This window comes from Daldinia childiae (assembly GCF_008694065.1).
Source record: "Daldinia childiae strain JS-1345 chromosome Unknown Scaffold32, whole genome shotgun sequence".
In the NCBI taxonomy this organism is placed as follows: Eukaryota; Fungi; Ascomycota; class Sordariomycetes; order Xylariales; family Hypoxylaceae; genus Daldinia; species Daldinia childiae.
This window is the reverse complement of record NW_022984673.1, coordinates 19,106-31,574: the sequence shown is the minus strand read 5'-3', so window position 1 is coordinate 31,574 and position 12,469 is coordinate 19,106. Positions and strand designations below refer to the sequence as shown.

At 42.6% G+C, this 12,469-nt stretch overlaps 2 protein-coding genes across 2 annotated transcripts; one reads left to right on the top strand and one right to left on the bottom strand.

The window, feature by feature from the left end:
• Positions 1-6,451: 6,451 nt before the first annotated feature.
• Positions 6,452-7,117, bottom strand: GL218_09519 (uncharacterized protein; the record flags this gene model as incomplete). Its single annotated transcript, XM_033586349.1, has 2 exons — positions 6,452-6,757; positions 6,992-7,117. 2 exons carry the CDS (start codon positions 7,115-7,117, stop codon positions 6,452-6,454), a joined length of 432 nt encoding a protein of 143 aa, XP_033436021.1.
• Positions 7,118-11,165: 4,048 nt separating this feature from the next.
• On the top strand, positions 11,166-12,152 carry GL218_09518 (Short-chain dehydrogenase TIC 32, chloroplastic; the record flags this gene model as incomplete). The annotated part of the gene is made up of 1 exon (XM_033586348.1): positions 11,166-12,152. One exon carries the CDS (start codon positions 11,166-11,168, stop codon positions 12,150-12,152), a length of 987 nt encoding a protein of 328 aa, XP_033436022.1.
• Between the last annotated feature and the right edge of the window lie 317 nt (positions 12,153-12,469).

The window sequence follows — 12,469 nt, the reverse complement described above, 5'->3', positions numbered from 1 at the left end:
AAGGGAATTTTACTAAGGACATACCTCCTCGAGTGAACTTCCTAAACTTGCCTCCACGGCCACGCGAATTGCCACCGGGTGCTCCTCGTCCAGACATGATGATAACGTTGAAGTGTAGTAGTAAGTATGGTAGTAGGTATGGTAATAAGAGTGATGATTAGTGGGATGGCGGGGTAAATAAACTAGAATCGCGACTGGAAATAAATACTGTATGGCGCAAAACAATCCAGATCAATTTGATTGTAAAATTGGAAGGATCCAAAGATTTAGTTCTATCGTTCTCAATCAGTTAATAAATAGAAACAAGAAAAGCAAAAGAACAAGTTTTAAAATAAAAAAGAAGGGTTGTTGAGATGAGTAAAAGACGTACCTGGGTCAAACGGCGTTGGTGGATGAGGGGCAAAAAAATCACACGAAGGTGGTACTCCAACACATGCGATAAAGCCTGGTTCTTGTCGTAGTAGTCACTGCAGTCATAGCTGCACAGGGGAGTCAGAAGTCCCTAAAAACAAGACCTAAATGGTGGGGTACCTAAACTGTTAGCACGGCATGTACGTCGACAGTCAATTATAATGTCATTGATTGGTCAGTGTCCGATTAGCTTTAGATACCAGCACATGGCTGGCATGTAAGCAAGTTACCTTCACGCTTATTCGATAAGATCTAATCCAGTCCAAATCCAATGGAAAAAGGTTATGCCGCTAAAACATAGGTAGACCAAGCGTCTAGCCCCACTTTGCCAATCCAATAAAAATGAAATTTCTTGCGACAGCATTTTCCTCTTTCTTCTTTTCTTTTCCTCATCATAAAACTATAATCCTTCATATTCACTCTGGCTTTCGTCGCTCTTCGGAGCTTTTCAATGGCAGGTCTTGGAGGGGAAATTGGAGGAGAGAGGGAATTATATTCGATCACTTACCCTCTGGCCCGTTGTGGTTCCTTTGGAGCTGCCGTTGGGTACCAGAGAAATTTTTTGCATCGATACATACGTCTATACCTACCCAGATAGGTTGAAATTTTGTAACACTTGTGACTGTTAAAAACTTGTTATGAAATGAGTAGACGATGTTTGAAGGGTATGGTGGTGGTCAAATGAAAGAGGATGCCACTCGGCGTACATGTTCACATTTTCTAGCGTTCAAGACTTCGAGATTGATGTGTGGCACTAAGGTTGAATCCTATATCAAGCGACATTAGCAATTTTTATAAGAAATCTACTTCGTATCATATTCCCCTCTATCTGACCAACCCAGTTGATTTATGTTAACAATAGACTAAGGAGTGGCCTCGATATTAAGGAGACTAGTCAGTCTGATGCTTGATCGTTCACACTGCACCATGAATCAAAAATATCCTTCTAGACTATTATTTCAAGTCATACGCATATCCTTATAGTATAAACGTACAATCCAAGTGTTAAAGGATCTTCTAATAGGTCAACTCGGAAAGTACTGAGACTTAAATCCTCGTTAAGCTAAATAGCTACCTGCTATGGAGGTTGAATAATCATTAGAGAAACAGTAGAATTATGTTCGTTTCAATCCTCTCCCTTCTAGGTGGTATATATTCTACGTTGTTTTTCTTATGCATAACCGGTCAATATAGCAGGGCGAGATATAGCCACTTACGATTCAGAAAGTAATTGTTTAAAACGCATCAATTGTTTTCTACAAGCTTAACAGGTAGGTACTTAAGCTATATGTGAGAGCCTCCTCTAAAAACTTCCCTTAAGATGGCCCGACTGTTCTAACCTAGCAGAAACGCAAAGGAATTCCCGTATGCCACACGTCGTCAGTCGACTGACTGCTGTTTTAGATAGCTAAAAGCAAGCCACTTAGAGTTCTTCAATCAATTACCGACCGCCTTCAAAATGTTGTTACGGAAGGTCTCGTGTACGTAGATTCCAGCCTCCTTCTTCAATTCTATAGCCATAGAGAGTCGGATCCCATGACAAGGGTTATATAAGATAGTAGACAAGGGATTATGAAAATCCGAAGGGGTCAGCTTCTGGTCGCGGGCGAGCTCCTGTAAGAGTAGATAGTGAAAGTACAATTCAAGTACCTGTCAGGATTCTAGATGAGACATCTAGAACAAAGAGCTTGTTCAGTATATAGACGTAGAACCTTCTAGGTAGTTAGAGTTCCTTGCGGAACAACGAAGTTGTTTCCATGCTGTTTGGTTCCACCTCGTGACAGTACCTGCGTAGAACTGCATGTAAATATGGGCTCATTAAGTCTATCTCCGAGGATGCGGAGGTTTGTCATGGAGAAAATGGTGTATTTGGTGATTGGTACGCAGAATCTTGAAAGTGCTTTCGAGGCCAGGATTTGATCTGGCTGGTTGGTGCTTTGAGCAGACGTAATACACTTCATAAGTGGAATCCCTAGGAGGTTATGGAGGTCCGCTTCTCCATAAAGTTCGAGGAGGTCGTCTTTTAGATTAAGAGCCTCTACGAGGTTAAGGCCTCTACATTTATTCAGCAATGGACCTTCTGCCGTGTAATTGCCATCTTTGTTCTTATGCACTTCCCAGCCCTCAAGATTACGTGGCGGTGCACGTCCCGCTATGATTAGCACGGCAGTGTTCACCTTATTGATCAACTTCCGGAGCCTAGAAATAGGAACCCACAGTTCCGCTAAAGAGTGGTACCGGCTCATTTTATTCATCTTCAAAAGGGGGGCCATCGGCTTCGGCAGCGGTGTACAAGCATTAGTGATTGCGGTGATCCAAGTTAGAAAAGGGATCTCAACTTTTTCAGCTTCTAAGTGCGAAGAAGAGGACGGAAGGGGAGGCTGGATATATGGTAGACTCTGTGTTCTCGTAGAGCAAAGAGAACCTATGAAATTGGTGAATTCATTATGGTTTAGTTGGTTAACCCCTATTAGAGGAGCGACATCCTCGAGCAACTGGAGAACTCTCTCTGTAATACCACTAGGTGGAAGTAGCGAGCTGGTTGGTCCTGGAGACTCACTCTTTACCGTAGAATATTGAGCCTCCGTAGATAATTGAGTGTCATCCGCCGAGAGTCCAGTTTGTAATGAACGCCGGGCCTTCTTTGCAGATGAGGGACCTGCGTCTTCGGATGTCTCCTCGGAATGCTTTCCTTCTGCAGAGCCCATCAACTGCACGACTGGGCTGCGGCTTCGTTTTCGTGGGGTCATCATCTTCTTAGTTAGAGTTGCACCCCAGAAAGGCAGTAGATAGTGAAGTGTGGGATGAGATGAAATGGAAGGTTGTGTGGTTAATTGGAAGAAGCTTAGGGTGTGAGGAGGGAGAATGTTTATTGAATAAATGCCTAGGTAGGCGAATTAGGAAAGTGTAAACGGGGAGTGAGCATAAGGAGGAAGTTGACTTGTTGCTACCTTGTTATAACTCTAGTGAGTGCTTCGGCTAATATCTTGATGAACTCGAAGTCTTGAGTATAAGGTTTTGATATATTCCAGTCAGTATGTAGTACAGACTAACAGTTTGGGCACCTCTATCGCATGAAGATACCTAAATTTCCGAATAATACTGGCTGCGGGCAGATATGTTCGAAACTATTGGTAATGTGAGATGATGAAACATTACCCGTTGTTGTTGTATCAGGTTAGATGTGTGCAAAGGGTAAGACCTATCCGAATCCTAGGTTTTAGATACATACATTTACCTAAGATAAAGTATGTATTGCAACTTCTTCAATCGTCCGTCATATTCTTGTGTGACTTCCTATGCATTTATTCATCATCGTAGCTTCCCCCATCCTCAACATCTATGTAACACTTATATCTTTATGTACCTTCTTCATTCGTTTAATATTTCTAGTAATCATTAGCCACCCTATATTCTAGTGGCAATAACTACCTAGATTATGGGATCCGTAGTGGATAGCACTTTCAAGTCAAGAAGCATTACCCAGGCAGTTCGGAAATAGCCATTGGCTGCCATGTAATTTACATATAAGCGAAAGCCAATTTCTTTTCCTTATTCAGATGGTATAACATTAGTAACCTCTTAATTATGATCTTCCAGTTTTGATAAGGCCATCTATTTATAGGCATCCTCGGTCCTTAGTATAAGTTAAGCACTAATAGGCTACCCCTTTCGTCTCCCGTAAGCTAGTCTACCTATTATCTACTAATATAGCCACAAAAATTCAATGTAACATCTCGTAGCACTTTCTTTTTGTAAAATTATACACTTGGATTACAACACGCTTTTCCCCGCTGCTCCCAAGAATCTACTAGAAAAGCTAGGTTAAGGATCAAATGCTGAGTCAATCGAATCTTGTGCACCCGACAGTGACATGTCATAAATAGTTTGAAGGAGAGCCCGCTCGAAGACAAGCTGTCGTGTACAAGGGCAGATCACCTAACTAACCCTCCAGTACGGTGTTATTACCGCCGTTCGAATTACCGCTCCGTTTTTTCTGCTGTTTCCGCCGTGTGCTTACGATAATCGTAGTCGTTGCGTTATAGATAATTAGACACTACCAACATGATAACTCATGCCACAGAACGAATGTCCATTGGCATTGGCAGTAAAAACCATTGAATTCGGTGAATATTATGACTCCTTTAACAGAAATATACGGTGGCGAGCAACATATCATGAGAGGTGATATATGTATATCTATGGTATTAATTAAAGAAAGCGTTGCAGAGTATAGAAGAGGATATTAAGGTGAAGCTGAAATCAACGTGCTGTCATATAGAAGTGTTATTTGCGAACCTACCAGTGTATATATTTGTAGTCTCCAGAAGCTCTCTCAGGTTAACAGCGTTCTGTGTTAGTATTCCCACTGAAATTTAATTCATAGAGCATCAAGAGTTCTAAGACCGTCCTAGAAAGGTTATGTATATATGTATCCCCCCTTTTTCGAATATGCTGATTTTCTCGTAGGTGTAAATGATCATTCATCATCCCTATATCAATATTAACCTATCTATACTCGGTACCTGTTGTGTATTCCGATAGTTATGTAGTGCTAAATCCAAGATGATGAAACCTCTATCTGTTAACCATCTGACTTCCTAATATCGTCTTCTTATCTTCTTGGCCATGGCTCTCTAACTAATATTCGGCTCACCACATAATTCCTCACCATCACCTTAGTGATGCGGGTAGTATCAACAGATAGCAAAAACCAATCACTATAAAAAACTATTAATTGCAATTGCAATATGCCAATGTCACAGGGATTAAAAATCCTTCACATGCTAATCAAGCACATATATACAAACAGCCAACATAAAGCCAAGGTACGTACCCCACCTAGCCCCACCCGATCATAAAAACAATGGGGCCCAAGCGTCCAACCAGGAACACCCCCGCCAACGCAGACAAAAGAGCCAAAATAGCAAGCCAGTCTTCCACAGCAAGGCGAGTTCTCCAGTCTGAAATTCAGACAAGGATTATGGTCCCTGGTGAAATCGGCTCAATGGTCTAGTCGTATGATTCTCGCTTCGGGCCACCGAAGTCCCTTCGCTTCCAAGCGCAGATGCGAGAGGTCCCGGGTTCAATTCCCGGTTGAGCCCATCTTTTTTTGCTTTTATTCTATTTTAACCTTTTTTTTTACATTGTCTTTCCTGCAAGAAGACCTTTTTTTTTTCTCTGAATCCAACAGCAGCCCAATACTCATGGTTGATTACCTAATACACGACTACATAGATCAACCTTATGTAACATGACATGTAGTTTATACCTCTTCCTGTTTTTTTTATATGCGTCTGATTTTTGTACTCTATAGATGATTTCTATTCTTAGTCGCTGTTAAATACTTCTGTCTAATAACTTTGAACTGATTAGGCGTTCGCGACTAAAATTGACCACATCTTTAAGCCCTAGGGCTTGAAATCTAATGGATGTATATCATGTAAGTAACTACAACTCCAATATATAATCCCCATTATTCCTACCATTCTTTCCATTCCAGTATGTTCCTATAAGTATGAGGCTACTCATATCCCAACTTGAACTGATTACTTTTGAAATTCTATAAATTAGCCTAGATATATTAGGTAGTTTTACTGAACTAGAATGCACGCAGGCTACTACAAACCTCCAATAATGTCCTTACCAATTATCGTAACCATAATAGCAACAATTATTTCGCCACCAGATTCTACGAGATCTCAAAGTAATATCGAGAATGGTACACATGTCTCTTCGATTGTAGAAAATTATCTAATATGCTGCTGATATCAACGCAAATTGCTGCAAATTTAATGCAGATCCAGCAGCACCATCCTGCGCATCATGCCTGCCAACCGTAGTGGCCACTGTAAGTTGCTCCCAGTCAACGCCGCGTAGTTGCAAATCCGAGATTTCATGCCAGCTGAAACGTAATTCCCCCATTAGAATAGACCCAAATCTAAGAAGACTGCTGCCGATATCAAGTCTCTTGAAATGACCGAAGTGAAATAAACGCCTAGATATCACCGATGAAGAAATCCCATCCCTAAGAGCACATCTAAACCTCGCCATCGGCCAGTTCCTCGTCGATGTCCTCCTCTTCGATGTCCTCCTTCTTGAGTGCGACCTTGGAAGCCTTCCTGCCGCGGGGCTTCTTGGTGGGAGTGCCTCCGCCAGCCTCGCCGTCGGCCTTGCGCTTCCTTGGGGTACCCCTGCCTTTGGTAGAAGGAGTGGCTATGAAGGAAGAGCCGTCTCCTTCACCGCTGGTATGGGCCATGAGCTTCTTCTGGATGGGTTTCCAGATGTGGCGAGCCGAGTCAGCGCTGGCGTAGTTGCCGACCTTGGCGAGCTTCTTAGCATCCACCTACACGCATTATATGATTAGTATGCTAGCCATCAGTATGTATCGATAAGCAATATCACGTGGTGTAGTGTAAGTGTAGCTTGCTCCAGTCTTAATTAAGGACGAGCGTTATATTTAGTAAATGTGTACGAGGAGACGTATATTTCAAGGGATTGACGATGACATCACTGGGGGTGGAAGAAGATGGTGAAATGGTGTGCGATAGGTACTAATGAGGTGAAGGGTCTTCCTTACCTGGGGCACGCCCTCTTTGATCTCGCTGATGCATATGAATGCCATGGCTATGACCTCGATCTCGCGCTGGTTGAGCTGGAGCTTTTCGCCGGAGCCATTTCCGGCGGACTTAGTAGGAGTAGACATGATAATGAGATACGAAAAGAAAGTAGTGGTAGTATTGTTTCGTGAATCGTGATAGTGTCGAGAAGACTTGTTGCGCTGATGGGTTATATGTGTATGAAGATATTAGGTGTTGATAAAAATTAAAGAAGTGAGCAGATCTCCTCAGTAGAATAAGAAATGGGGAGAGTTTTGAAATAGGGAACCCTGAAGAGGGGGTGCAGCTGCTTATAGCAAGAAGGAGGCGTGAATTTCTGTGAATAGATACTTCTTCGGAAGCAGGAGCATAGATACGCGCTGTCACGTGGCAGGGTGTTTCTATCTTAATTGATCTTAATTGACAGTAAGGTGGAACCCACGCATTTAAGATGAGAAGGAACTAGGAAACACCCTACTATGTGTTTGGAAGTTGTACTAAATGTTGCTATTACCATTGCAGGTTATAATTGAGAATGCAATTGCTAAATACATGTAAGCAGCATCGTTTTCATCACTTTACTTTTTGGTTGCTTACCTGTTTGCTCCTTCTAATTTAAACTTTCAACAAACAATTGGGGGATTTGAAAAAAAAAAAATCTCCAAGTATTTATCGGAGATCCGAGCTCGGACACTTATAAAGCTTGGGTCATGTATAAAGTGAAGCATTTAGCATTCTTGCGTATATCTTCTTAGTATAATTATATGCTAAGTTGCTGACGATGCTAATCAATTCTTAACCTCTTCTCCGACTTGGTTGACATTGTGTAGAAATATATTTACTATTATCTTTCGGTGCCTATTACGGGCAACCAACTTTTTTATCATAGTCAAGAATGGGACCCCACTCATAACATATCGAAAACGAAATAAGTCGAAATAGGATGCTCTTTGAGCACCCTGTTCAGTAATTGAAATTGTATGGATGAATAATATTGGATCTTCTGAATTCGGAGCTTTCCCACAAAGATACCAGGTTCTTCATATTGCTTATGGCATCGTCCCAGCCTTCCCTGAACCTATTTTTTGCGGTCTGAGCCTTACATGCACAGGCATACCATCTTTTGGATGTGCCTAAGAAAGAAGGTCCAATGGATTAGTTTTATTTAATTAGATTGGCAATGAAAAGGCTTCCAAATAACACATATCTAGACCTTGTATTACCATATATAGGTACCTAAGGTAGGCAAGATAGTCTAGGGTCTCGTGGGTTTTATGAGAAGTTTGCGGATTTGATGCAGTATGATAATGGGAAGGAAATTATAAATGATAGAAGAGAAGAGTACCTACAGCACCATCCCCAACTGGATATAATCGTTGACCATTGACGGTGTGAAAAGGCGTTGCCCTATTTCCCCTAGGCGAGAACCCGTTAACGTGTGTGTCCACAATAGTAAGTCGTATATATGAAGGGGAGAAGGTTGTATAGACCATCCTTGTCCAGGCTTCATATTGATGCTCACCTTTTCTGGTCCCATTCCTCCCATGCTTCTTCAATATCAAAACTCCTAGCAATTAAAACAGCAACAAGTTTGAGTTGAGTTAATGCAAGTTCCATACCGATACAATGACGAGGACCTAAAACTGCGTTAGCCAAGGTTGATCCTGAGAAATAAAGAATCGCTATGCCTGTTAATACGAACCAACCGAAAAGGGTATCCATGTATCTCGTAGAGGTCGCATAGGATGGCCCTCTACTACGATCCAACGTTCCGGCAGAAATTCACCCGGGTTAACCCAATAGTTAGGGTCGCTATGCATCCCGTGGGCTGATAGCCAAACGCCTGTTCCTTCAGTTGGCCACCTAGTTTTTACGCCGGCTGTCGCTAAGTAAAAGCCTGCCGCACCTTCACGCATGGTGGAAGCAAGAGGGTATAGCCTTAATGTTTCTTTTATCACAGCGAGCGTGTAGCTTAAAGAGTTTAAAACGTGGGGAGATTTCCGCAGGATATTTGGGGCGTCATTAACCGTCATCCCCAGCACCGAATCGTGTTCATCGCGTAATTTAGTGAGACAATCGGGGTTGTCTTGGAGACATTTCATCATGAAACATATAGTTGATGCGATAGTATCGTGTCCAGCGAATATAAATGACTTGAGATTACTGATAAGCACTGCGATGAAGTCAGAATCCGGTTCGGACTTATTAACCGCCAAAGACTCGACAGCGGCATCCACTATGGTTAGCACTTGGTTACTCTGGACATCTACTTCAAGATTAAGCCTGCTTCGCATGTGTGGTTCTAAAGACTCGTTGATTATCCGGTTATTCCGGGCAACTTTGGCTCGGTGCCAAGGTAGCATGCCGAAAAGAAATCCGCGAATTGGCTGGTTCATCATGCCCATGAACCACATCTGCTCAAGAAAAGCATTCTTTAGTTGGCTTCCACACTCTCTAGACTGTTCCATAAGGTTCATATCTCTGTATTGCGTAAGCACCGGATCGAAATTGTGTGCTGATTGAACTTACAATGTTGCTTTCGCAATCACGTCAAGTGCCAGGTCCGTTGTTTTTTCTTCAAGCTGGAAAACCGAACCCCACTCCCCATTACTGCCACATTCATCCTTTAATCTGTTCACAAAAACTAGGACTTCATCAACGAGGTCAGGAAGTAAGGCGGTGATATTTCGCTGGCTGAAACAAGGATTCAACCTTGTGCGCCAGGTCTTCCAATTTTGACCCTCCGTGGATAGTATATCCAGGTTCTGTGTAAGGGGTATCAGGTACTTGGTCAAGAAGGAAATCTTGGGTAGGCTATGAATCTGGGTAAATTGGGTTCCTGCCGTAGCGTCATATACCAGTGTAAATATTCCCGAGAACGGCCATAGATCTAGATAAACCACGGGTGGGAGCTCTTCTTGGTCCGGGAAATACTTCTTAAAGTTCTCGCGAATCCAAGTATGAAAAACGTAGATGTTGACATCTGGAGGGTGTTGCCGACGGAAGTCATTTAAAATACCGAGATGTCCAAATAACAGGGAGTGTGGTGCGATAGGCTATCTGAAGTCAACAAGTAATCACCTTGACTCTCTAGAAATCGTAGATAGTCGAGCCGTAAAGAAGATACGACGTGGTAAGGATCGTAATTACGGGAAACTTACAAGCCCTTGGTCCTTGAATCTTCTTATTCTTAGTCGATGTGTAAATCCTTGGTAGAGAAAACCAGCCACCAAAGCGACTGTAAATACGATGCTACTAGAAAGCAGAAGCGCCATGATGTCTAATAGGAGTCTCTTGCGAATATGTTTAGGGGTGTATAACTATGTTAAGTGATAGTTAGGGTTAGTTTATATAAGATAGTGATATGAAAATACCACCGCGATTTTAGCCTCGTCTTAGGACGGAGTTCGTAGTTAATGTTTGCATATAGATATATTCTAGTTCCCAAGGAACTTCGTAGTCGAAGAGTCGTGAGGTGATTTTGTATATACTAAGAATTTATTGAAGCGCACGCCTTGTGGTCTCGGAATCATACCGTATCCCGTATCCGCTGCAGTGCTGCCGTAAGACCTCTGAATCCGTAGGTAGTAGATTATAATGTAAACCTACATGTTGTCATACCAATGTGCGGTATAGATTTGAATCTAATGATTACACAGGTAGCTACCTCCAAAGTACCTATGTTGGTTTCATTTGCGACCCCAAGGTGGCGTGGGATTAATGTCCAACACATGCAACCTAGGGGTACACAGTGGTACTGCTGATCAACGAAACCAGCCCATGAGAACCGGCGTGCGAATAACTGAACCCTGGTATCTAGTAATGCTATCTTTGCTCACTTATTTCCATAGTTCAAGCATTCAGGTACCTTAGGTACCCAATTTGGTGTCCCCAAATGTAACGTAAAAGGCACATAAGAGTATGCATATCTTATACCCTCTTCCCATATGAATATCGGCTCCAAGGACCTACTTAGCAGCCCAATCCTTGATTACCTCCACGCAGTCGGGTTAGGAGGACTCCCTAGTAATGTAGTTATCGATCCCAAATTTAGGCCCTAATTATCCACACACGTAACTATGGGTATAATCATGTATGTCTCATCCCAATTAATTAATGTACAGAGTACTGGGTATAGAACCTTTGCTAATATTTATGAGTAGGGACAATCCGCTCAAATCTTTGATAAGCCAGCTTACACCTCTACCTTACCCCGTTGGCGACTGTACCGGAAAAACAGTTATCATAACTGGTGCGAGTTCCGGTCTAGGACTTGAAGCAGCGCGGCATTTTGTCCGGCTTAATGCTAGAAAGGTTATCCTAGGATGCAGAAATATAAAAAGGGGCGAGAGAGCCAAGGCTGTTATCGTCTCTTCAGAGGGAGTTGAGAAAACACATGTGATCGATATATGGCAAATAGACCTAGAGTCATTCGACAGTGTCAAATGCTTCTGCCATCGTGCCGCCAGACTTGACCAGCTCGACATTCTTGTTGAGAATGCGGGGATTCAGACCGCATACTTTCATATGGCAGAGGGCCACGAGCGGCAGATCACTATCAACGTTATATCTACCTTCCTTATAGCGTTCCTATTACTTCCGACCCTTGAAAGAAGCTTTACGGTAACTCAAGAATTGCCACGCCTAGTCATCGTCGCCTCGAATGCTCATAAGGCTGTTTCGCTTAAACAAAGAACCGATGAACCGGTATTTGAAAGTTTTCGGAAACCTGGCATTATGGGCCTACGCTATGCCTACAGTAAACTCTTGGTGGTATTGATTGGCCGGGAGTTAGCAAAGCGTATCGATGCGAAAGATGGAGGACCCCGGGTAATTTTGAACCTGGTAGATACGGGGCTCTGCAACACCAATCTATTTCGTGACGCCCGGTTCCCCCTATCGCGGTTTTTGTCTACAATGTTGTGGTTGTTAGGGCGGTCCTCCGAGATGGGATCCCGGTGTCTCGTTGCTGCAGCTCTAGCTGGTCCGGAAACACACGGAAAATATATGGAGGACTGCCGGATTAGCAAAGAAAGTAGGTTTGTTTATAGTTCCAAGGGAGCACAGATTCAGACGAGGGTTTTTGATGAATTTCTTGAGATTCTGCATAGTATCGAGCCGGGGCTATCAGGAAGAGCGTAGTTTCTATATTAGCATAGCCGACAATATAATTATTTACAAGACTTCGGTATAGCATAAGAGGATTCAATGCATAATAGTACGTCTCACCGTTGTCTTGAGGCACGTATTATCTATACTCAACGTAGTCTTCGCCAGTTCAAGTATGGATATGGAATGTTTCTTATAGATAAAGCGGAGACGAATGTATCATAAAATAACCTATAGCTTCCTCTCAAATAACAATCAATAGAGACTTCTAATATTCTAGTCTACCTATCTCTCCAAGCCTCTTTCACGAAATCTGCGCAACGCTCGGCAATCATATACACGGGTGCCAT